Source organism: Uloborus diversus, chromosome 1 (genome assembly GCF_026930045.1).
Source record: "Uloborus diversus isolate 005 chromosome 1, Udiv.v.3.1, whole genome shotgun sequence".
NCBI classification, from domain to species: Eukaryota; Metazoa; Arthropoda; class Arachnida; order Araneae; family Uloboridae; genus Uloborus; species Uloborus diversus.
The window spans coordinates 214720638-214748367 of record NC_072731.1 but is presented as its reverse complement, the minus strand read 5'-3'; the positions used below and the strand labels follow the sequence as shown (position 1 = coordinate 214748367).

Here is a 27730-nt window from a genome sequence, read left to right as displayed (position 1 = left end):
AGCCACTCCTGTTTTTAATCTTTAGAAATGAAATGAAAAGACATTGTCGAAAATATGAAACTGATAATTTTTTTTTGACTGTAGTTAGGCCTCTATTCTTGAAACAGTCAATACTGAAAAAGCAAAAAAATACTATAAACAGACAGATGGCACTGTTGGAAACTCGTTCAGTTCTTTAGTTAGGTTACAAAATGAAATGAACATTCATAATATAGTTAACAATTTCTATTATTTTTTATTAACATGAAATATTTACAGCCAGTTATCAAAACTATTTGATCTAGAATGTACAATGCATATTTTGATTGTTGTATTTCTATAAATCTTTAACAAGAAAACAATCTAAGTTTGCATCTAAAGGTGTTCAAGGCACAAAAATAAAAATTATTTTAATTAAATATTTAAAAGACTTTATTGACATTATTTGTAGTCTGTTCATTTAGTCACTTGATGCATTGCATGAGCTAAGTAGTCAACATTTCCTGAAGAGACACCAGCAACTGAAATTCGGCCATCTTTAGTTAAATATATACTGAATTCCTTTGTTAATTTTTCCACCTGAAACAAATTTACAAAATTTAAGCCACACAAATCATTAAATTTAACTGCTTAATTAAGTTCTTGAAAATAGACCAACAACACTGAATACGACATGATAAAAGGTTTGAAAGAGACAATAAGCAAGTAGATCAAATCCAGCTCTTTGGAAACTAAATCTTGTTTAATAAATGTTCAATATTGGGTAATCGAAGTATGAGTACAACTTCTACAGATTCGTTTGCGAAAAGAGGGGGAGGGGGTTAAGAGCTGGGTTCTGGAGTTTGAAAAAAAATTAACATTTTGAAGCAAAAACTAATGTTTTATAGTGAAAACAAAATTTATTAATATAATAACAAAAATGTTGCTTAACAAGTAACTAAATTTACAGGTTTACAAATTTGTTTTGATATATTATAATTTTATGTTACACTTAAATTACCAATCTGTTTTTTTTTTCTTCCTTTAATCTTATTTTGTAATTTTTTTCATACATATCAGTCACTGTCCTGACTTAATTTATTGAAAAGAAAGAAAAAAAGTCCTTGGGCTTTCTAGGAGCAACACAACATTTCATTACAATGTGAACCCTTTGTGAAAGAGCAATAAAATGACAAAAGTGCATGCTATTGACATTTCTTTACAATGTTACTTAAAAACTACAAAAATAAGCCTTTTCCTACACATTATATTTTGTGATAAGCAGATGATGAATAAAAAGCAAGACAAATTAAATTCATGAAGATTAAATTACTGAGGAAACTTATTTAATCAGGTTTGTTTTCCTTGGTAACATTATTTCTAACAGATGTTTCATAAAGACACAATGTTATTTTGATCATTTATTTCTGATCATAATTTTTAAGGGCTTATTTTTTCTCATGGGAGTTTTTAGGTACTGCTGAGTTGATTTAGGAAGTGTTGTCTTCATTCTAACGCAGGCATTCTCAGTTCTTCAGGCTTTGCTCCCACCCCCACCTTCCTCCCCACCTTAGATGCCTAATTTGAAAATTATATCTAGCTGTAAGAAAAGTAAAAATAGCCAAACAGTGGTTTAGTACCACACTTATATAGAAATCAAGAATAAAAAATATCTTGAAAAAACGCTCTGGTTTTTCATCTAAAATATATATTTAAAAAAAACTGGGTGTTTACTCAAATACCCAGTTGGGTTGGACTCTGGGGTAAACGACCCAAGGACGTAGCCAAGGGGAAGGTCCATGGGGTCCGGACCCCCCCCCCTTCCCGAAAGACCCCTCTCCTTTTTTCTCAGTTGTTGCATCTCACATCAACAAAATTTTTCCGAAAGATAATGTTTTTATAAAATGCAGCATTCTCTCCCCTTAAATATTCCCAGTAATCGGCAATTTTCTCACCCCTTAAGTCAATTCAGAACACGAGAACCTCGTGCAACTGCAGGATCCCAATTTTCGTCTGCTTTTTGCTGTGTCACCTACTCCGTCCGAAACGGGGAAATGTCCCTTTCGACTTTCAAACCAGCTGGGTTGTGTGACCTTGAAATTCAACCCCTCTCCTTGGTCCATCAAATTGCCATTGGCAAAGTAAAAACAAGCATTTATTGCCACTTCCGCCGTATCCCGCAGTCTCATTGGCATGGTTTTCTTTATTTCTTTCTCTTTTCTTTTTGGATTTTCGTGGATTTCGTAGACGCATGTTGTACGAAAGACAGCCAGAGTGAGGTGCGTTCAGGTGAACCAGTAATTGAATTCCGATTCTTTTCTGTTTTAACACGCAGCTTTTATCTGCGTCATACTTATAGGAAACATATATTGAACAAAATTGCATGCAAAAGAAAATTAAGTTTACCTAAACTAGGTAAGTCGCAGTGCTCCCTTTTAAAGTTTTCTTGATAATACGAGCAACTTTACGTGTTAATATGTTTCTCCATTTAAAAACTAATTTTAAATTCTAAGCCAGCAGCGAAAAAAGAAATTCTACACATTTCTTGTGTTTGAGGATGAGAAAAAATAATTATTGATTTTTTTTTTTTTCATTTTAACTCTATATTTTTGGCATGGTTCATTTCAGATTCATTTTATATTTTGATAAAAATTTTATTTGAACTTTTAGATTACTTTTAACATCTCTCTCCTTTCTGAGTAACAAATTACGTAGATTTTTTACTGATGTTTTCCCCCCAATATTTAAGCATGATCATGGAACATATTAAATGCCCAAAAAAAATTCGTGTTTGAAGGTAAAATTAATAAAATAAATGAATAAGTAAAACTTGAAGTTGATGTAACAAACTTTTTACGGTATCAAAATTTTATAGAAAAATTAAATTGAAAATTACTTGAATATTTTACTGTGATTAGTTTATGAAATTACAAGTTCGGCCATATTAACGCATGTAATAAGTAATTGGAAATTATTACTTTTAAATCCTATTGAATTGTGATTCTATGATCCCAAAAGAAAAACAGTTTTTAATTGACGAAAAAAATCTTATTCGATGTTGTTCCATAAAACATATTTGTATTTGCATCATTGGAATACATTTTCTGATTGTTATTCACTGGCTTTGTACTAAGGAGTTATTTAATTAGCATCTATGCATCCATCTTTAGTAAATTGTGAAAGTAGCATTAAACGTAACAAAAAACAGGCATGTGCATTTAACTATAAATTACTAGGTGAAAATTATCGCTATTTACTGCGTTACAAGCAAAGAAACAAAAAAGGTGAATACGAGGTAAATATTTTTGAGCTTTTCTTTTATATATTGCCTTTTTTTTTTAAACACTTATTTTCTTCAAGCCAAAGATATTTACTATTTCTTGCAATAGAGTGTTTTGCTAACATCGTATTGAAGAAAAAAAATCATTACCTGTGTCGTAAAATATGATATGTATTGTTGTTAAAATTAACAACATGTTGTTAAAATAAAATTACACAGATGCTTAATTTAATTCATTAGGTGTACATTCCATTAATCGGCATGTAAAAGATCCCTTAGGTCGTTTGACTGTGAATACTCTTGACAAAATTAAATTCCTTTTGCAGTTTCGCATCGATGAGAGCTCAGGTGTCTCCATCTGGTGGAAACTGGGCATCAAATTTTCCTGTGACATTCACATCCGCGCCTTAATGGTGGCATATGAATGACTGGATGCCATATCGTTGGTTCGCACTTGTTCCGCAAAAGGCTAAAGCCTCTAATACAGCCCCATTAGAAAGAAAAAAATAATGATAAAAAACGGCAATACGCCTTTTCCGATATTCAATATTTTTTCGAACAGCTTTCACCCTTTGAGGAATAGCCACTTCACTTGAGAACACCATTTATTTCTTGCTTCTCTTTTTTTTTTCAGCTAACTGAAATCACTGTGTCAGTTGGCTGAAGAAAATATATATATATATATATATATATATATATATATATATATATATATATATATATATATATATATATATATATATATATATATATATATATAAAATGGTTGCAACAATGGAAGCCTCCATCCCTCAAAGAGTTAATAGTTTGTTCAAGCTTTTAATTGATGATTAGGAATGATAATTAGAAAACGGATAAGATTGGAACTATCATTCTATTTCGTGTTATCAAAAGAATATTATAAATGTAAATAAATAAAAACTAATTCAAGCTTTTAAAATAAAACCTTGTTAATATTTTCGTTGAGAGAGTTGTGGGATTTTGCCTGAAATGTTGTTCAAATCGGACAGGGTTACGTTATGTAACATTCATATAGCTATACATTCGACTACTCCATAGATATAGATTTATTTATCCTCATATAAATAATGCCGATGATCGAGTAACCCGCGTGTTTCAACAATGAATTCGCACCACAGCATGATATGTAATTCGATAATATGTTTTGGTAATGTTTAACATACAAGGAAAGGCTTTATTGTGACAAGGCTGAACTCGATCCGGTAACTTAACAGTTTTACTGGTATAACTGTGTCATATCAGAGGAATGAAGAAACGAAAACAATGAACGCTATCTACTGGAGTTTATGGTTAATATACTGGTGTTAGAGTTAAAATTTCAAGTATCAAAATATCACCAAACAGTCAATTGCTTCATTCAAATGAAGAAGAGTTGAAGCAATTTTCACCCGTCATGCCTTGACGGGTGACTTTCTAGTTTTCAAATAAAATGCCATAAGTACAAATGTACATATTTTGTTGAAATATTAATATTTTATTAAATTATCGCATGCATTTTCCAAGTAATTTCTACAACAGTTTTCGTTTTCCGTTTTTCTTCTATTGTGCCCTTTTTATTAATAGAAAATATATCACTTATTTTCAGGAGGACAGAGGTTTACCCATATTTGGAAACTTTGTATGTGATAACTTTCAGTTTAATGTTAATTTACAAACTAACAATAATTAATTTACCACTTAACATAAAATTTTTGTTAACTAATTTTAACTAATGACTCTATTAATTTTAATTATTTAATTAATTTTAGTTAATTATCATATTTTAATAATCAATTTAATTGGATTTATCTTAGTCTTGTGTAATTATCAGCTACTAATTCTGCTTTAGCATGCCTCCTCTTTTGAAGTTCGTGTAACCTTGGACCCACCCCCCCTTAACAAAGTTCTAGCTACGTGCCTGGGCGACCTATGCCACTTCCTAGAGCGAGCTTTTAGGGGCAGCAAATTTCAGATGGCAAAATGTAAGAAGACAAAAAAAAAAAAAAAATGAAAAGTGCAGATTTGTTCCTTAGTTTTTTTTCTTTGCAGCAATACATGCTTGATGATGGGAAAAAAAACACATATACACAAGGGGGCAGCACTTGTCAACATCGCCTGGAGCGCCAAAATTACTAGAGCCAGCCGTGATTGGACTTAAGTGTTTTTCAAACCCTGCTTTAATGTCAATATAGAAGTTAGATGAATGACTTTAAAAGTTGATATTTTACAGAAAATGAAATTAAATTAAGCATGAAGTACAGTAAGAAAGTTCAGAGTATTTTGGAATTTTTTACTTGATCTTGTGTCAATCCAGTGAAGCAGAACATCCCAATTTGATCTGTTATGTGCTGCCAATTTCTTGTTGAGCCTTCTTTCTTTAAACCATCATGCAATCTAGTCCTCATTCCTATAATTCTGTCAGCCATACCTTTTACTTCTTGTAACCTATCAGATATAATAGTTATTTATATTTCATTCAAAAAATATTTCTTGTACTTTCTGAAATAGTGGTAGCTAAAATGAAATATTTTGCTAAAACAACAAAATTGAAAAAAAAAAAAAAAAAAAAAAAAAGAATAGCAATCAATTTCAACTCAAATCGTTTTACAGGAAATAAAAGCATGAGTGAATTTCAGTGGCTGATTATCAGAAGAATTTTAACTCAAAAAGGATTCACATGATTTTTTTTCTATAATCCAGGACAACCCTACGCCAAAAGATAATACAGTAAAACCTGTAAAGTTGACCACCTTTGTAAGTTGACCACCTTTCGAAGTTGACCACTATTTTCAGGCACAGAAATAGATCTATATCATGTAATTCAACCTCTATAAGTTGACCACCTGTTTAAGTTGACCACTCATGTAGGGCACCGCAAGTGGTCGACTTACACAGGTTTCACTGTAACAGAATATTTATAAATTTAAAAACAAACTACATTGTACAAAATTAACAATATTAATTGCTCATTCATATGTCAGCGCAAGGGACCAGTTGGAAGTAGTGTAGCCAGTGGTTGGAAGTAGCGACGCTACAATAGTAGCTACATTTTTCAGTAGTTAGTAGTGTAGCGCACTACTTTTTGAAAAAAAGTTGAGTAGTGAGTAGTTTGCTGCAAAAAAAAGGTAGTTTGTAGCAATTTCTGAAAACTACATTTAAATAAAGTTTCAAAAAAAACGAGGTTTCAAGCAATCTGACTGGTGCAAGTCTTACGCAAGTAAAACTTGCGTCTATCAAGTTGTTCAAGAATGTCGAAGATCTTTAAATTTCTTTAGCTGTCTGAAACTTTCTTTTTTTCCTTTTAAAACTTTAGATAAACAGCCCCCTTATGTGAAAAAATGTTTCATCAACTTCATATTTAGAATGAAAAAGATGCAGGGTGGCGATTTGTAAATTATCAAAGCGATGTTTCAACTAGTACAGCATGGGTCACTTTTGCTTTCAGTGATGCTAAAAGGAGAGTTCATTCACGCAACTAATATTTAGTACCCAATAAAGAAGGGATTCGCATTAGCTCCAAAATTCATTGCTCAAGAAAAGCTCTCTATGTAGCCATTTCGCGCTACTCGACACTAGTACATTGAACTAAAGTAAGCATTCTTAGTTATGTTTCATTTTTCGGATATTTATTAATATTTGATTATAAATACTCGTACCGTTTGGGATATTTTTTTTAAAAAAAAATTTTCTTTTTTATGGATTAAGAGTTGATATATCATCAAAATAAAAGTCAATTATTAAATATTGTAAGTTTTTGAGGTCATTTTGTAAAATTGAAAAATGCTCTTATTTCATTTTGTCAGTAATGTAAGAAAGGTGATGGTGTCCAACTCCGGACCCCGAGCTTGAAACTCAAAATCAATTAGCTAGTTCCTACAAAATATAAATTCCTATAAAATGAACTCCTATAGTAAAATTTAAAGTTTTTCTCTTTTATTTAAAAGATGTTTTTCACTATATATATCAATTTTATGTATACATATATGTATGTCTTTTAAAAACTTTAATCAAATTATGATTGCATCTATTTACATTTTCAAGTAATTGAGTTACACTCCTTGAATGAAATATTCGTGTCAGGAAAGGATTAAAAACTTGAAGGTTGAATTCAGCGAATATTTGTAAAATTGTAAAAAAAATTTTGAAATGTCAAACTGGACCGGTAAAAGAATGAAACAATAAATATAATTCTTAGTAATATTGCATTTTCAAATGAGCCAATTTATTAACCTAAACCAGTTTTTTAAATTTTTCGTTCAATCTTCAAACGGTGTGTATGATTTTTATTATTATTTTTTTTAAAGTAGTGAAGTAGCGACTACTTTTCAAAAGTAGTTTGTAGTTGCTACATTTTGAAAAAAGTAGTTGTAGTAAACTACATTTGTAATAAAGTAGTCGTAGTTCACTACAAAAAAAAAGAAAGTAGTCTTTCCAACCATTGGGACTAACCATAAGAAAAGCATAAAAGAAATTCAACTTCATTCTAGTTGAAATTAAGCTCATAATAAATAGCAGAAGAAATTTAAGAATATTAATGTCATTTTAACAAATCAATCTGTGAGTCAAAAACAACTTAAAATGAATAGGTCAAATGAAGTCATTAAAAATTTTTGAAATTTACCCGACTTACATAACTTAAATTCTTTTTAGGTATTTCAAAAGTAAAGAGTGTCTTTTTTTTTTACTATAACTAGGGGGCTCTGCCCCCTGCTTGCTAACGCTCACCAACCCTCGAAGATTGCTTTGCAATCTTATTTGATTTGCAAAAATTAAATCAGTAATTAAAAAAAAAAAACAGATTAAAAATGCATTATGAGTTCCCTTTGGAACAAAAAGCACCCCTTCTCCGGGTTTCAAAATAATTAGTACCAACTTGCAGAGCCGTAAGGGCTAAGGGGCTACCACTGAGCATTGCAAAACTGCAGTTTTCTACGTTTGAAAAGTCGCTTTCATATTCGTGGTCTCTAGAAATATATTTTGCTTTTTAGTTTGGAGCTTGAATTGAATTGAGCCTAAGACATAAATGTTTTCCCGTTAAAATTGAAACCCTTAAAATTTGTATAAGAAAGACGAAACAAACGAATCTAAAAGACGTAATTATGGCAATGTCAAATAAAACATCAATAATTTGAATGGAGATGAGATTTTTTTGAACTTGATTAAAAAGGCTTGCAACTTTTTTTCTTCTGGAGATAGAAGCTTAGTTTTTCGACCGTACGTCAAGTTGGATCTGGAGAAAAAAGCCGCTCTTTCCAGTGATGTCAAAAAGAAAACTGTGGGACAATTCCTCCACTTTTTACTGATAGGTTAAATGAAGAAAGTAGGCCTAAATTTCAGCTAAGTCTAAAAAAATTCAAGCTGAAAACGCAAATAACTCCCGATGTAATTTAGTTAGAGCATTGAAGCAAATTGAGCAGAACGAGGAAAATTCCACCCTTTCCAACGATATATAATATTCATACAGTCAAACCTCCATATATCGAACTTCCAGATATAAAAATTTTCTACATATAGAAAGCAGCAAATTTCCATGTCCATTACATAGAAAAATTGTTTCTAAATATCGAAAAAATCTCTTTATATTGAAATTTTTTTCAAGACATTCACAGATTTTTTTTTTCTACTTTAGACTTTGTCTCACAAAAAATGATGGTTAGGGGAGTCACTAAATTATGTTCACTAAAGGTTACTACAAAACTCACAAGGAATTTGGTGTTGAGGGGTGTGTAGATAGGCTATTGTTCTGTTCTGGAGTTCTTAAATTCTCTCAAGTTTATTTCAAGTCTTAGTCACAACCAGTAATACAGTAAAATCAGTTTCATTGTCTATTGATCATGATTCCTAGTCTTTTTAGCTTTAGTGAAAATCATTTAAGTTAGTAGACTTGAGTGAAAATCATTCAAGTAAGTGAAAATCATTCAAGTCAAGTTTTTTACTTTTCTCTCAATTACATTGTCAAAACAAAAATCCCATAATATTGCGGATTAAGTTGAATTGCCAAAGAATGAAGATGTATGAAGATGCAAAAATGTCATTTCTGGTAAATTTAGCATTTCCGCAAGCAGAATGCCTGGCCTGCTATTATGAGAAACTGGAAAGCTGTAATAAAAGTATGCTGAAACTTACAGAAAACTTTCACAGAAAAAACGTGAAACGGTATTTAATTGGTTTTTTAGAAACTATGCAGCGCTCAGTAAATGTCTCACATTAATATTTTTAATTATTAACTCTCATTTAATCCAATACTCGTATAAATTAGAAATTGAATTTCGCACGAAAAAATGTTTTAGGAGATTTTTATGATAAACCAAGGTTGTTTCTATACATCGAAATTTCTATACATGGAATTTTTTTCCGGCAATTTGCTACTACGATATTTGTAGGTCTGACTGTATGTGCAAGTAATTTTCACCCCTTTAGTAGGCAATTTACACAAAATTCGAGATTAAAAAATGAATTACAAAGAAACTGATTTGAAATTTAAAAAACAAAGCCCCAGGTACAAACCAGAGGGGCTCGAAGTAATTTTGTACAAAATTTCAAGGCTGTAGATGCCATAGGGTCTCCTGGATGCAGGCCCGCCACAGACTTCCTTTCAGAATTTCTTTGACCTTACTTTATTTTTAATATAAAGAGATTATTTAAAATAACTTTTTAAAAATATTACTGATACATTCCAAAGTGGAAGGATCAATGCCATCTTTTGAGACTATTAATCACTTCTTCTTTTGGACGCATACTCATTGGCAGTCCAAGTTTCATCACAAAAGTTTTTGTCATGAGTTTTTGCAAATTTTCCTCTTTTTTTTAATTTTAAGTTTTTTTTAAGATGATAATTTAATTTTAAATCCGGATTTTTGGAAAATTCAAGCATAAAAAAAGCAGATTTTGGGAATACATAAAAATTCACGAGTCCACTGAATGGCGAAACATTTGCACCCCTGTTTTTACAAAAGTTATTAGTATGATCTTCATCAGTCTAAAACATTGAGGTAAGACTTGTAAATTGAAATATGCATATAAATCATACTTTCCCAGTAATCAAAAAATAAAAATTTTAAATTCTTTTCAATACTAGCCAATACTGAAATATATAATAAACCTTAAAAGAAAAAAATATTTAATTACCATTGTTTATTCAGCTTAGGATCTGTTAGAACAAGTGAAGCAATTCTAGCACCATGCACAGGTGGATTAGAATAAGTTGGCCTAATTATAATTTTCAACTGTGACATAACCCTTTGAGCTTCATCTTTAGAATCACATACCACAGTAAAAGCACCAACACGTTCACCTGAAAGTTAAGTATAAATGAATACAATTGCATATGATATTTCAACAGCACGTGACCATAATTAATATTAAGAATAGAATAGAAATACGGGTTCCATGGACTTGGTCTGATGTTTCTCTCTACCAAGTATGATAAGCAACAACAATATTAAGGGAACTAGAAAGTAATGTTTCTGCACATGTCAATACTTGTCAGAGAATCGAGGAACATGGGGGACAACAAACAACAGATGAAGGACAATGAAGAGCAATCAAGGAAAAACACTCTTCTCCTATTTTGGTAGACTAGCCAAAAACATTTTTAACAGAGTGGTAGCATGTTTGAATATCCTTAGCAGCAGTTTTGAGTCTTGTTTACGTTTCTTCTATGATAATCCGAAATAGAAAAGTTGAAAAGTTAGTGGCTCTCTTGGAATGAATCCACAAGTACTGTGAAGTGAGGTTTACATTCGAAAAAAGAGCTTTTGTGGAATGTTTGCAAAAAGTAACAAAACCTGTACCACCTCAATGCAAACTTTCAATACAAACAATTGGGTCACTTAAATCAATCTTTAAAGGTCCAGCGATTGCAATAGAAAAGGTATTCTTCCACAACACAATATTGCAAAACTACACTGAACAAGACGGAAAAAATTAACTGAAGAATGGGGGGGGGGGGGTACTTCCTCCTCTTCCACACATCTGCCCAACACCGCACCAGCCAAATTCCTGTTTTTAATGGGTATAACGCTTTAGAGACAAAAAAATTCTGAAGATGTGAATAATATCTAAATTACTATCTCTAAAAACTCTCAAAAACTAATTGATTTTTCACAGATCCATCACTGAAAATTTACAAGGATGGCAAAAAGTTTTTGATGTGGAATTACATCACTGATTAAAAACAAAGCTTGTTAAAAATCTGTTTGAACTTGATGGAAAAAAAATAAATACTTTCTGGTCCATGAGTAAATTTTTAAAAAATATATTTAACAAATAAAGCACTTATAAATCTTACACACAATTACCTAAAGCCATCTTTGTTCATTAAAAAAGAAAATTTTATCCAAGTTTATTAAAATTGCTTTAGTTATATTCTTGTTATGTTGGTTCATTTTGCCTCAGTTTTTGATGTTTGCTTCATTATTGTACGTATATTTCATTTTTGAAGTTAATAATTCAAACAAGTCCCCTCCCCCCCTTGCTCAGGAATTGTACTGAAGCTTTTGAAAACAAATACTAGAAGCAAAAGATCAAAACTAAAATCATGCATATTAAAATTGAAATAAAAAAGGATAGGGTAAGATAATCTTCCTTGAGATTAATTAGCTAATCTGCAATTCCCTCTCTTTGCTCCCAATGGTTCACAAAAAAAAAAAAATGTTTGGTATGTTCTAGGCTAGTTTAAAAAGACAAGGAAATAGTAAAAAATTTAACTAAATTTAAAAAAAATGTATGTAAAGGAATATCTATAAACTTGGAACACCTACCATAGAGTCCCATGTTTTTAGCAAATGACTGTGCTAATGCAATTCTATGACCATCCTCAATGAACATTCTAACAGCTTGTGCATCTTTGTCACAGTCGCCAGAAGCAAATCCTTGATAAGCCATGTCAAAGAAAGGGAAAATCTTTCTTGCCTAGAAATTATTTTAGCTCTAATTAGCATACATTGTAGATAATAAAAGAAAATTACAGCAAGTACTCTTAATTCTGATTATTAATAATTATTTATTCACATGAAAATGAATTTTGATACTTTTACACAATGCTCCAGTAAAAACAAGTGCATACATTAGCATTAAAATGTTCATCAGAAATTCATGTAAAAATAAATGCCTAATGTCAATCAATCAGTTCAAAACTTGATTTATCTGGGAATGAACTTAAATGTCAAAACAAAGCCAAACAGTACATACAGCTCTCAAACATCTTTAATCATGGGAATAAATAAAGCTTGGTGAAGGTAAATGTGGGGCCAAAGTGAAATAGTTAAGGTAATTTACCTTTTGCAAGTGAACAAATTGGAAATTTGTTTTCAAAATTGCAATACATAACGAAAGAGCAATGTTTTTGGGATAAAACTGCACTGAAACATTTTTTATTTTGGCAGTAAATTTGTACATTTAAAAAAAGGTGGACTTTTTCTTACTTTATTTTTTATGAGACAAAGTAAAAAATTAAATATTTTGCTAAGGACATAATTTTATCTGAATATTGAACTATTTTTGATCAAATGAATGAGTAACTAAAATAATGAATGAATAAATGAATAGATAGTGAAACATTAAATGAATAAATAAGTAATTTAATTGCTTAATATATGAGAATTAATAAAGAAGTGAATCAAAATAGTGCGACTAAATAAGAAAATTTGTGAATAAATGAATAAAAATGATTAATTAAATAATTAAATAAGTAAACAGAATGAACTAGTTGAATTTGGCCCATTCACTTTGTCCCGCATGCACTTTACTAATGGGAAATAATTTTTAATATAAAAATTAACTTAATATTAATAAGATAAATCCTGCACTGAATATTAGTAGGTCTCAATTAATATTTAAAATATTAATAATAAACTCAATCTAATTATAACAAAAATAGTTTTTGACTTCCATCGAAACATTACAATATGAGTAACATTTTTTTTTTTAAAATTGTTTGTATTGTCATATGCTTTCATCTTCAGAGATAACTCTATCTTGACTGACATTATTAAGTTATTAGTTAAAATACTACCTGGTAGGTTGTGCTGAAAAAGGGGGGGAGGGATATTTCACCATTTCACTTTGCGCCACATTCCTCTACTTGTTCAGAAAAATATCATCAACTTATTTACAAAATGTTAAATAAAATAATTAGATCTCTAAGAAACATACCTTAATAATTTTTGACATTTCTTTCCATTGTTCATGCTGAAATAAGAATAGAATAACAAATTTTTAAAAAATTACACATTAAAACTGCATAAAAGTTAGACCCTACATTCATTTCTTTTCCTTTTAAACACATAAAATAGTGAAGAAAAACAATATAATTTTTATAACTACACCGCTTGACAATTGCTAAGGAACAATTACGTTTTCTAGAATAGTTAATAATAGACAATGATTAAAGAAACAGAACTATTTACATAGGTAGTAGAGAGGATGAGCCCTTATTGTAAGTACAAAATAGTAGTGATATTACTGAATCAATGAAGTAAAAACTTAAAATTAAAAAAAAAAATCCTACTTTGATTTTTAAACAACAACAAAAAACTGATTTAGATCAAAATGATGGAGACATGAGTACTTTAGTATGACGTGTGATTACCATGGACACTAATGCACATTTTGCATCTGTTTTCCATGCTACCCATTAAACTATCGAGGAGTTCTTGGGGGATATTTTCCACTCCTCTCTCAAGGCGGGTTTGTGTTCTTGTACTGTTCTGGGAGAGACTGTTCTTTGTGTAAGACGCCTGCCAAGACCCTCCCAGGCTTGTTCAATTGGATTTAAGTCGTTAGAGAACGCAGGCCACTACATACGGAGAATGTCTTCACTTTGCAGTGTGTCTGATACTTTAATGCTCCTGTGTGGCAGTGCATTGCCGTCCATAAAGAGAAAGTCTGGACCTACAGCCCCCCTAAAAAGACTAACATAATCCAGTATAACTTCCTTGCAATATCTTTGCGACTTAACGCTTCCTTGTTTAAAAATGTGAAGTGCTGTTCCGCCATTGTGCATGACGCATGCCCGCACCATCACACCTGGGTCGTACCGATGACGTTCACAAACAAATTTTTGTGCATAACGTGTTCCACGCTCTCTCCACAGTAGTTCGTGACCAGAATCACTTGTCACACTCAAACGAGATTCGTCAGAGAACATCACTCTAGACCGATTTCGATGATCCCAACCAACATGCTCCTTACAGCAGCGTAATCTCTCTCGATGATGGCGTGGTTGAAGTGGGATGCAACGTACGGGCTTCCGTGCATACAATCCAACATTTTTTAATCGCCATGAGATAGTTCTTGCAGAATCATGCGCACCGGTAGCGGTTGTAAAATTTGCAGCTATCCCTCCAGGAGTGAATTTTCTGTTCCTTTTTGCCACGAGGGCTACATAGCGATCCTCTGAACATGCGGTGTTTCTACCACGACCCCCGGCATGCTTTTGCAAAGCATTTTCACCTTCAACCGCCTTCTTAAATCGCGAGATGACACTTTTTGTTACACCCATTTCAGCAGCTACAGTGGTGACACTTTGACCTGCTTTCAGTCGTCCAACTGCTCGTCCACGATTGTAGGTTATCAAATGATGTGTTGCTGACATTTTACTCTTAAATATTTCAAGAACCAAACAGAATTTCAGAGAAAAAACTTTTTCAGCCTAAAGCACTATTTTTGTTAAACGCCAAACAGCGTGAATTTTCGTTCGAATCTTGAGTTTGTATGCACTTTTTCTTATGCAGATAACGAGCCTTGATATAACATGCCATCTGATCTTGAATTTATTTCCATTGGCCAGCTGTCTGAGGCACAAATTTGCATAAATCACTTGTTCCTTAGCAATTGTCAAGCAGTGTAATAAACTTGGCACCTTTCCTGAACACTAAATGTTACTAATTATAATATCATGTATTATATATAGTTTTAGTTTAAAATATTAAATAAAAGCACAATACTTAAACCAAATTCCAACACAAAATCGGATAAATAAAATTCATTTTTCGAATATTCCAGATTTTCAATTGGTGATGGAAATGGGAGCTATAGATAAGTTTGGCATTTTAAAAGCTTTTAAGATGTGAACAAATTTCTCCAAATGAATAACGAAAATTTACTGGTTAAAAAAATAATAATTTTTTGTGATTGACTATTTTCAAATTTCCCCACAGTTTTCTGATAAGTTTAATTTCTGGTTTATTTAGTTATAAATTTAAATGTAAAAATTCAGCTATTCGAATTTTTAAACCACCAACTGAAGGGTCTGATATCTTACGCCTTAACAAAAAAAAAAAAAAAAAAATAATAAACAAAGATTCAAAAACTTTTTTTTTTTGTAAACTTTTAAATGTGCCTAATTTTGAGATAATAGGCAAATGTATTAAGTTACATCAGTTCAAGGGAATTTTTAATACATATATACATTTAAATATTTGACAAAATGAAGTACCTTAGGATCAACACCAGTTGGATTATGAGCACAGGCATGGAGCAAGATTACAGAATTTTCTGGAATTTTCTACCAAAAAAAAAAAAGATTAGTTATAAAAATGTACCTTAGTGATGAAAACTAAGAGATAAAATCAACGTTATTAAGCATAACATTTTCAGAATTCTTGCATGAACAAATGATAGTAATGGAGGCTAAAACTGCTACAGCACTGAAAATAATAATTATTTTGTGCTTTGATAAATATTGATTTATCATTTAATATATAAGATTAATTTCTCAAAAGGATAAATAGGGAGCAATACTTAGAATCCTTACTGCTATGTCTTGCAATGCACCATTGAAGTCGAAACCACATGTTTTTGAATCATAATATCTGTACTGCTTAATTGCAAATCCACACCGCCTAAAAGACATCGTGTTACATTAACATACAAGATCTAAAATGTATCATTAAAACGCAAAACAGAAATCATTTTTTAAAAAAGTCAGTGTTGCATATTACATTTTAACCATGACAAATCTATTGAAAATTAGAATATTGTATTGATATGTCTTACCTAAATAAAGGAATATGATTTCCCCAGGTTGGATTAGGCATGTAAACTTCTTTAGTGCCTTTCAAGAATTCACTCTAAAAGTTACATCAAAACATTAATAAATAAATAAATTTACTTTGGAATACTGTCGACTGAATTCAAAAGAAGTGCAAATACAAAAATTCACAAAATAAATAAATAAATAAACCTATGTAAATCGAATAGATTGTAGGTATATAAAGTAGATATGAGTTTGAGTTAATTTTTGCAAGCCCAACCCCGAAAACTTGTAATCTGAGCCTCCCCGAATCCAGATGATAGTGTAAAGGGGCCAAAAATCAGGCCCAGAGTGATGCTGTCTTGTGTTAAAAGCAGAACCTACAAGAGTTCCACATGGTTTATTGAAATACAAGATCCAGTTGCTGTACTACATAAATTAAACATGAGAATTTTTGTTACAACCACTATTAAGCATTATTTTCATCTTTCTTCCAACTATTTATGAAAAATCTTTATATATTAATAGGCAAGACGCTTTCTTTCAGTACCATTATCTCCTCTGTTTGTGAACCGATTTTCTTCATTCTTTTTTTGTTCAGTAGCTATTGCCGAGGGTTTAGCGTCATCAATAAAAAAATCTGAAATCAGGCTTAAATCAACAGAGATATTAATTAAAAATGCATTTTCCTCCTAAATGGCTCTTTCTACGCAAATGGATGGTTCAATTTTTTCAAATTTGATATGGTTGGAAAGGCGTTTAAAAAATACTCCAAACGAAGAAATTGTCAGGGCGCCCAAGATCCAACAACCTAAATCCACTAGACAAAAGTTATAAGCGTTTTTTAGTTAGCAAAACTCAAAAATTTTAATTTGACTCTTTTTCATTGTTGAAATTCATTGTTGGAAGCGTGAAACATTAAGTTTTAATTGATTTTTTAAACCGCTCTTTCTACACGAAAAATGTATTTTAAGGTTTCGAGTTTGGAATGGTTGGAAAGCTCGCAAAAAATACTTTGGAACATGTTCTACCTGATTTTAGTGCGTGAAAACGCAAACCTGCTAAAGTGACTAGAAAAAGCACTAGAAGCAATTATAAGTTAGTGAAAATTCATTTTTATTTGCTTTTTCCTGCTACATAATTAGCATGAAGTAATTTCTGGATAATATTATGTGTTGCCATTTCTCGCTTGAGCATAAAGAAATGAAATTCTTGCATTTGTTTTTATTATTGAGGCTTTTTGGGTACCTACGGACCGATAAAATATTTTCATTTTGATTATGTTTTTGCTATTTTAATATTTAAATAAATCATTTTACGGAGTGAGGGAGGACTTTCAGTTTCGATAAAGTTATCTTCTCACAATAATACCTGCATTTGCTATCGCCAGCAACAAGCCTCAAGGTGACACTTTTGATAAAATTAACATATTATAAAGACGTCCAGTGCTTTCACATGGACAATTATATGTTGCCGCAAGTCAAGTTCGTTCATTTGACTGTTGGAAATTTTATATTTACTGGCAAAGATCATGCCTACTTTTACAAAGAATATTGCTTATACAGAAGTTTTACGTATTAAGGACGTAATCCATTTGCGGTATCATAATTCAGGAAGACTTCCATAATTGAGAAATTGGCAAACTTTATCCATTGGGTGAAATTTTTGGCACCAATGCCAGCGCGAGAACTATTTTTCTTTTTCATTTGTAAAAAAAGAGTAGAGAAATGCCTATCTGCAAGGAGCTGACTACAAATGAAATCTCTCTTTAAGGTGGGGTTCATTAAATAATTTAAATTTTAATTACAAAATTGCACTATTATTGCGATGTCCAGTGTTGTTAAATGGACAATTTTTAATGTATCAATTAGTATTCGTTCATTTGACTGTTTGAAATTTTATATTTCTAATGGAAGAGGACAAGGCAACTTACTTAATAATATTTAACTTTTTAGAAGAAATATTGCTCATGCAGAAGTTTTATGTATATTCTGAGTTTTGCAGCATCATTTCATTCAGGAAGATTTCGATAATTGGGAAATTGGCGCTCTTCATCTATTGGTGTCAAATTTTTGGCACCTATTGCAGCGCAAAAAATGTTTTTTCTTTGCATATGTAAGCAAAGAGTAGGAAAATATATATTTGCATATGGTTACCACAAAACAGGGGCTGTTCACGAATGAAGTCCCTCTTTAAGGTGGGGTTATCGAAATAGTAACAGTTTGCAACATGGGAGAGGAAAGAAATGATAAGAGGGACATGCAATAGGGGGAATGTGACAACTAGTCTTATTTTAATAAGAACATTTATGAAAAACAGCATGACATGTGACAAAGGGAAGAGGGAGGTATGGTGCACTGCGTAACTTTGGCAAAGGGGGGAGAGGTTGAAAATGTTGAAAAGTGTGACATGAGTTATGCACCGTCCTTAACCATAAACAAATCTCAAAGACGACCTTTTCTCAAAATTGCAATATTATTACGATGTCCAATGTTTTCAAATGGACAGTTTAATATGTTGCCATGAGTAGAGTTCGATCATTTGATGCTTAGAAATTTATACTTTTAATGATGACGAAACAACTTATTCAGTAATAGTATATGTTTTATAAGTAATATCGTTCACATAGAAGTTTTACATATAAACTGAGTTTTGATGCTTTATTTCAGTCGGGAAGATTTTGAAAATTGGAGATTTTTATCCATTGGCATCAAAGTTTTTGTTTCCAGCGCAAAAAATATTTTTCCTTTGCATACGTAAACAAAGAATAGGAAAATATCTATTTGCATAGGGTTAGCACAAAGCAAAATGGTATCCAAAACAAACTTATTCAAGCCAAGAATTTGATGACCACACCAATTTCTTAATGGGGCTGTTTTCTTCAGTCAAAAGTACAACTTTTAGTCACTGAAATTGATAGAGTAAGCAAAAGAAATAACGTAGAGCTAGAAAAAACTTTTATTTTCCCCCGACTTATTTTCTATTAACTTTTTCAAATGTTCAATTTTGAAAACGAAACGTGGTCTTAATGATGTTAACAGTGATGTACTTGGACGTGTTACTCCATTGCTGCACTAAATGTTTATGCTTTGCTGTCAATCGCGTTTCTAGGTTATGATAATTTGAGCTGAGCTCTAATGACAACCGTATATGGCATTTCATCGCTTTTGATGCCATGTGCAGAAGCATAAAAAACGAATTTTTATCTGCACACCAATTAACATAATTGTTAAATATTAATTTTTTCAGATTATTTTTAAAAATGGTTAAAACCTATGTTTTTAAGCATACTCTTTCAAAAAAAAAAAACTTCAAAATTTCGCAAACGACCCCATTACCGAATTATCCCCTTTCATTCATTTATTTTGAGATTAACAGACAAACAGCAAAATTGGAATAAATTATTACTGTTTGTTATTGTGTGTACATATAAAATTGTATGCTTTCAGATATGCAGTAAACATGAGAAAGTGTAGAAATAAAAATGTCAGAAATAATTCATACAAGTTTTCTCAAATATTCATTTATGAATATGGTCGAATTTCAACAACTGGGTGAACACTAGTATTTTATTTAACTTTTTAAAGATTAACCTCATAATATCCCTTACCATATTATGGTACATTCTAATACAATTGCAAACAGATAGTATATTATAAATAGGTATTTGTTTTATCTTCATAATCTTTTTGGAAACTTTCATATGATGCTAATATTAAAAAAAACATTGAAATATTTTTCAAAAAAAAATTAATGTAAGTTTTTTATGCAAAGAAAGCACAAGTTTTGTGTGAGAGGTTTTTTTTTTCTTTTTTTCTCTTGAAGTTTTGAGTTGAATACTATTTTATACTCAAGTGGAATCAAATTTAAAAAATTCCATTGGTTATACAAAAAAAAAACATTATTTCACTCAATTTGGCTTGCAATTCAACACTACAGTTTTTATATAAATATTCAACATAAATATATTGAATCTAGAGAAATGAACAGATTTCTTTATAAAAATTACAAAATTGCACACAGGGGTGAAAGTTTTCAGCCTTTTTTGACAAATTCCCGTTTGATTGAAACAGTTTGAAATTGAATAAGATACAAGATAAAAAATAATAAATAATCTGAATGAGTTAAAATACAGACAGAGAAAATGCAGATAAATGAGTTTTTTTATTTGATATGTATGATTATAATTAAAAATAATTTTTTATTACCCAATGATAAAAAACAAATTATTCTTGATTGAAGTGAGACAATTAGTTACAATTTTATTTTTCACGCAAGCACTTCTTCAGGGTGTTTATTTATGTATTTTACTTTGGAACATTTTTTGCAGAAAATTAGTACTTAAATTTTAAGTATGAAACTCTGTAATCAATCCTTTTATTTACTTGAAAATTAAATTTGTCACATGACACATTTCTATTTCGTAATTTTCTGTCATGGGAATTTATGCCACTTTCACCCCAGATTGCACATACAGTAAAACCTGTTAAGTTGACCACCCTTGTAAATTGACTACTTGCCTATGTTGACTGCTTTAGTTGGGAACAGAATTAGTCCTATCTTATATAATGAAGGAAAACCTCTGTAACTTGACCACCTCTCTAACTTGACCACCTGTCTATCTTGACCACTAATGTACACCAAATTTGGTTTGGAGTATTGTAAAAAACCCTTTGTAAGTTGACCACTTGGTTTATTTTTTAAAACTTAATAAAGCATAATAAAGCAAATTATTTTATTTTATTTTTATTTGTTATTTTTAAAGCTTTCCATGAATAATTTTAATGTTTTGATGCAGGATTGCCAACTGCTCCGCTAAAATAGCTCAACTCTGCTAGCTTTTTAGCTCCGCAAAAAAGTTATCTTGCTCCGCATTTCCCGATCAAACGATTTCAAGCATGACATAGTGATTAAAGTTGTTTTTCTTTTGTTCTATTTGAGATGGCCTTTTGTACTCTGTTCAATTAAAACAGGCATCAGTAGAAAAGTACTAAGTCTTTTCTTCCACTTGCAATATTTTGTGGCAACACTGGAATTGTACTTAAGAGTAAAGTTATTTATTTCTGGTGCAAGGGATTAAGAGATAGAACATTTTCATTTTCAACAGCCTTTATGAACTATGAGAGTCCAGCTTGTTGCTCTTTGTGTTATAAGTTTTACATAAAATGGCTTCAAAAAGAAAGTTGGTTGAACTTGAGGTTGATAAAAAATATGAAATATTAAAATTAATTGAAAAAGCAGAAAGCAAGAAAAAATTAGCTGACACATATGGAATTTTTAAAACTACCATGTCTAATTTAGTAAAAAACAAAAATATTTGAATAACATTTTTAATTATTGTTTCAAAGTAATGTTAAACCTTGAAAGTGAGTTGAATAGAGAGAGTAAGTGTGAATTTGACAAAAAATGAATACATGATGCAAGAAATGACAAAAAAAAAATCAGTACCACCCTTTATAAGTTGACCACCTGTCTAAGTTGACCACCAAAGTACTGCACCGCAAGTGGTCAACTTACACAGGTTTCACTGTACTATAAAATTATAACATGATTTTCAACATTAAATGTTTGCTATAAAAGTGCATTCTCAGTAGGCTACTCACAAGAAAAGCAGCTCCAATGTATAAAGAACCTGTACCAGATATACCTTGAACAGTTGCGTTCTGAAAACAGAAATTAGCGTATTACCTTAGGAAATTAAACAAACCAAAATAATTCACTTCATTTAATTCTACAAAAAAAGGGGCTTTTTCTAGCTACAACTGTCAACCAAACGAAGGGATGGTATGAACTTGTTTTTACATAAAAAGTTCAAAACATTGTTCGTATATATGTTGAGTGCTCTGAATCCGGTGATAAGGGCCTAATGTTTGCAACTTTCCTGTTTTTGAGACATATCTGATTGAAATAATAGGCCATTGAAACATACCTTTTTTTTGTGCTAAGTTTAAGTAGTTAGCTCTTAGCTATGCTATGCTGATGAGATTTTCTGGCAGTCATTGGTCAGTCTCCTAAATAATGTACTAATTTTCAATTCTTATACTGATTTTTTTGTCCATGCACGAAGTAGTTACAATATTTAAAAGGTGCATGAACATTTTCTAGATACTGTTATAAACACCTAAGACTTATGCCATTGAAATATACTATTGCTATATTTCAATCACGTAAATCTCAAAAAAGGGAAAGTTGTAAAAATTAGACTCTTCACCATCGGATTCAACAAGCTTGATATGCATATGAATTTTTTTTTTTTTTAAACTGGAAAAACAAGTTAATGTACAAAAATTGAAATATTCCTTAATTTTCAATTTAAAGCTTTGGCACATTGCCCTCCGCACATTTTTAATAGTGAATTATTTTTCATTTTATTTATTGTCACTTTGTTCAGTCAAAGCACTTATCTGGTGATACAATGCACTCTTTTGTGTGTATGTGGTTTTTTTTTGGGGGGGGGGGGGGGTAAGCATTTAAAAAAAAAACATTAAACTATATTTTCACATTTAAATTTCCATAGATGGTAACATGAAATAATTCTGACGCTTTCAAATAATGTTAGAATAATAAAATCAAGAAAATCATTTTATGTCCATGCTCTGTTGCATAAACTCAATTTTCCGTAAAGGACCCAATATATCTTTTCAACTGTTCAAAAATGAATTTAGAAATTATTTTTAATCAAAAAATGAAGTTGAAGTCTGGTGAAGCTCTATTCTATTTACAATGGATAAGTCCCTCAAAAGAGATTAATTGGGCAGACAAAAGTAAGAAATGTTTAACCATATTTAAAATTATACAAAAAAAAAGCTAATTTTATTATTGAAAATATTTTTCTTGTTTTTTTGAAAATAATATCTATGTGACTCATAAGATTTGAAAAAATACCTTTATGCTTGAAATGTAAAAGGACAACAGAAAAGCAACAGAAAAAAAGCAAATTTTCAGGGAATTGCATACATGTGTTCAGGATTACAAGACCCCCTGTTTTCATTCCCTGTGAAAAAGGGAATAACCCTAAAACACGTGTACGCAGTTTTCCCATTATTTTACTCTGTATATTTGAATAAAGAAGTTAGATACTTGAGACCATGAGTTATTTTGTGAGTACAACAAAATCTGTTTTAGTTTCATTTTCATAGTTTATAAAATAATAGAAATTCTGCGTTTTTTATTATTTAGTTTGCTTTGTTGCCAAAAAACATAACAACACAAGTGTTAAATTCAACATGCAAAGGAATCTTATTAATAGAACTTTCTTCATCAAATTCACCTTCATCAACCAGACTTTGATCAAGGTGAGAGCCTTTCACCACATTCTTCTAAGCCGTTGTCAAAGTTTGCAAAATTGAGAACACATTTCTTTGGTCATGAAGGTGAAGCTTATTTCTTATTCGTTCACTGGGCAAGGAAATGAAGGCTGAACAGCCGAACAAGTAAGAAAATGACATTTTGGAGCAGGTACAAAATTTTATCTGCAATGATCTGATATTTTTCCCTTTTAAAGAGATTTTTCTTATAGTGACTTTAAAGTATGTATCATGGTACAGTACTATTATTCATCTTAGTTGATAAATTTCATTCTGTAAACTTAATAGTACAAGTAGGGGAACATGGGGCAAAGTGAAATGCTGAAATATTTACTCTGCTTTTAGCTCCACCTATCTGGTATTATTTTAACTATGTAATACCATATGTAGTCTATTCCAGTCAGGAAAAAACTGCAGCCAAAGATTAAAGCATTTGGTAATACAGGCAATTTTAAAAAATTGATAATCATATTCTAATATTTTGTTCTAAGTCAAAAATTGTTTTTGTAACTATAAAATGATCAAGTTCTTGTTATTATCATTTGAAATATTAATTGCGACCTCCTAATATTCAATCAAGCAAAAATTTAGTTAATATTGGGCTTATTTGTATTTTAAATAAATTGTGCAATTAGTCAAGTACATATGGGGCAAAGTGGATGGGACAAAGTGAAATAGTTTGCTTCATTGCAAAGTGAAATAGTTAGACTCGATCATTTAATCTAAATCACTTACGTTTTCATTTATTTATTCATTTACATTCCTTCATTTAGTAATTCCCTTAGAGAGTTATTCATTCACTTATTTTCGTATTCATTCATTCTTTTACTTGCTCATTTTTCTTCATTATTTATTCGTTTTTTGTTTCATTATCTTTTCATTTATTCATTCAACCTTTTATTTAACGATTCTTTTGATCAAAAATGTTTTTTTTATCAAATGCAAAATATTTCATTAGAAAAATATTTTATTTTTCACTTTGCCCCATAGAAAAAAAAGTGAAAATTAAAAGTGAAAAACCACTTTTTTTGAGGACTCAAATTTACTGCTTCAATGCAAGTTTTATTATAAAATACAATGTTTTTTCTTTATGTACTGTAATTTTCAAAACAAATTTTGATTTGTTCATTTTGAAAAAAACTCAGTCATCTTAATCATTTTACTTTGCCCCACATTCCCCTACATTAACAGATTTTAAAAAAAATGGATTCTTACTAGGTGATCTTTAATAACAACACTATCTTCTTTGAATGCAAGCTTTGCAGCAGCATTACAAAAGTCTGCTATTCCAGCAATTCCAGCATATTCTTTATCCAGATTTTCCGAGAGTAGTCTTTGTTCTGCCTAAATAAGAGTACAGTACAAATCAATTACACATAAGTTCAATACCTACAATATTAGGAAACTCTAAATGAGATGAAACATATTTTTGCCGGAATACATCCATGTAACACTATGATTTTTTTTTTTCTACTTTTTTTTTTTAGTTTATATGTGTTTAGAAATGTTTTACAGACAAAAACCAATGTTCAGATTAGAATGAACATAAACCCCCATGGCCATGGCGCATCCCCCTTGAATGATGTGGAGCACTCCCCCCTCCCCCTCTGGTGAGCACCCCTTGAAAAACTATCTTAAATGTGCTGATCTAAACACAGTTCATGCCATACATGGGGCAAATGTTTCACTATCTAAAACGAACATGGGTACAAGGTGCCCATAGATAAAGCAAATCTGGACATCGCTAAAAATTTCTATTTCGTTAACATATTCCGATTAAGTATTATTTCATTTATTATTGTAATATATTGTAATATATAGAGGTATTGGTTACCTCTATCATAACAATATTTTTCAAAAATCATTTATTTTTTTTAAAAAATCCCAAAAAGGGACTCACAAGAATTAATTAGAATAACTTTGCTGTTAATGGAAAGAAGGCTAAAATCCCAATAAAATACTCACAGCTTTTACACTTGGCAGGACATAAGGTTTTCCGTTATCATCACGATATGCACCAGCACCCAAATTAACCTTTTTAGGATTTGTGTCCTTTTTGTAGGCTTCTGTGATTCCTAAAATGGCATCTGGAGGACCCATTTCAACATGAGACCACCATGAGCTACAAAAGAAAATATCAATCAATCACAATTATATAATTAAATCATCAAATTGCAGATCCTCAAAAAAAAAAAAAGAAAGAAAAGCAGGGGGGGGGGGACAAATATTATAAGGAGAAAAATTCAGACAGTATGCTAGGGATGTTTCCTTTAAGAGCATTTTCTAAAAACATTATGAAAAATTTCTGAAAATAATTACTTTTTAAGGAAATTGCAATGTTTATAATTCCTTATTTACTAGTGATGCATATGAGAAATTTCATATTTCAAGTGTATGCTATATTGCTGCATTTTTTTTTTTTTTTTTTTTTTTTGGCTCTAATAACAAGTTGACTTTGGACAAGTTCAATTATGTTCAGGTTGAGAGAAGAGAAATTTTTACACTGGCACGACACCAAAAATCATTATTGACAAAGCAAACTAAGTTTCTACACCTACACAAATTTAAACCAAATGTCTTGTGCAGATGTAGGAACTTAAATGAAATCTTTAATATTTCACCCAATGGAAGTTCTCTTATAACAGCCAGACAATAGCTAATCAGCAACAACAAAACATGTTTTGAAGCTGACTCTACACTCAACAAAACTGTACATGTCTACATTGGGTTATGCATGTATTCCCCAAAAGTCAATCTTAGTGTTCACTGTTCCCTGGACTTGGTAAGATGCAGTCGTGTAGTATCAAAAATAAAAGATGTTGAAAGGGGAGAGAAGTTTTTAGATATGGCATAAGCAGGGGTGCCCACCCTTTAAGTGAAAGGGTACACCCCCCCCCCCCAAAAAAAAAAGTAAAATATACCTCTCAAAATACCTGCCAGTAAAAATTCCAATGGAGCAGTCTGCGCCATGACCCCCCCCCCCTGGCATAAGGTAATGAAATAAAAAAGGTTGGGCGGTCACATGTGTTAAATTTGTAAAAAGAGAAAGGACACTAGGGTCAAATTTACAGAAGAAGATTGTTATACCCCATTGATTACTTCACACAAAAAATTATATTTAATTCAGATAGGCACCCACACTGCAGTGGGGATTAATTTATCATAATGAAATTTGCTCTTCAAAACTAAAGCAAATTTTAGTGCATGAAGTAAGTTTTAAAATTAATAACTATTTTTTAATATTTTCTAGTTTTCTCAACTTTAAGTTAATTTTTTCATTTTTCACACTTCATGTATTTCGGTTTCTTGATTTTTCAGCATTGCAGCTCAATCGGATTTCATTTAAAACAAAACAAAAAAAAAAAAAAGGTTGCGACATTTACAAGAATTTTAATAATTTGCGGTTTTGAATTTTATCTAATATTAAAAGCACGTTTTTTAACATGTAAGTAATTATTTTTTTTGAAGAAAAAAATGGGTTTTTAAAGCAAAGCTGACCAAAAGTAAAGCACTGTAAGAAAATAGTTTCAAGTGACTTTTTACTAGTAGCCTCATTTCAGAAAAAAAAATGTCTTGATTTCAAACAGATTTTATGATCTGCAGCTGTTTATAAAATGCGTCTCAATCAAAAAAAAAAAAAATTAATAAATACTAATATAAATGAAAACAGAATCAATCAAAGTCAAACGTAAGTATGCTACTATCTTGCAGCAGAATTTTGAATAAATACCTTGATCTGTTTGAAGCAGCAAGCTGGGAACATGAAGAAAATTTGAGGATATTTGAAAATAAAATCTGGGTTCGGCTTGAAAGTGCCATTATTTTTTAGTTAAGGCCCTGTTTACTAAGTTAAATGCCCAGAGAAGGTCGTGCCGGAGGACACAGGCACCGCAACGTGAAGATCACAAAAAGAGATACAGGGGGAGAGGGGCGGGGATAAAAAGAGAAGGAGGAGCAGAAAGGGAGAAAAGTGTTATTCGAGTTGAAGTGAATTAATGCCAATATGATAGACAAAGGCTTAGCTGGAGTATATATCTATTTATGTGACGTAGCAGACGGAGTTCCGATTATCCGCATTCATTCAGACTGTCGTAACTAGAGTCCCTATATGAAGGACTTTCGAAACCGAAGGGGGGAACTGCGAGTTTCGTGTCGTGGGTGAGACGCGGTCGGAAAGTTCCCAAGTAGTCCAGTCAATGAGTGCTCAAA

The 27730-nt window shown here is 31.1% G+C and overlaps 1 protein-coding gene across 1 annotated transcript; it reads right to left on the bottom strand.

Annotated features, from left to right (window-relative positions):
• Positions 1–215: 215 nt before the first annotated feature.
• On the bottom strand, positions 216–27458 carry LOC129224796 (aspartate aminotransferase, mitochondrial-like). The gene is made up of 12 exons (XM_054859347.1): positions 27252–27458; positions 25487–25643; positions 24737–24865; positions 21818–21877; positions 16238–16311; positions 15996–16083; positions 15678–15746; positions 13394–13429; positions 12001–12151; positions 10367–10532; positions 5533–5683; positions 216–558 (listed from the first exon to the last, which is right to left on the bottom strand). Exons 1-12 carry the CDS (start codon positions 27338–27340, stop codon positions 436–438), a joined length of 1293 nt encoding a protein of 430 aa, XP_054715322.1. The 5' UTR covers positions 27341–27458; the 3' UTR covers positions 216–435.
• Positions 27459–27730: the final 272 nt, after the last annotated feature.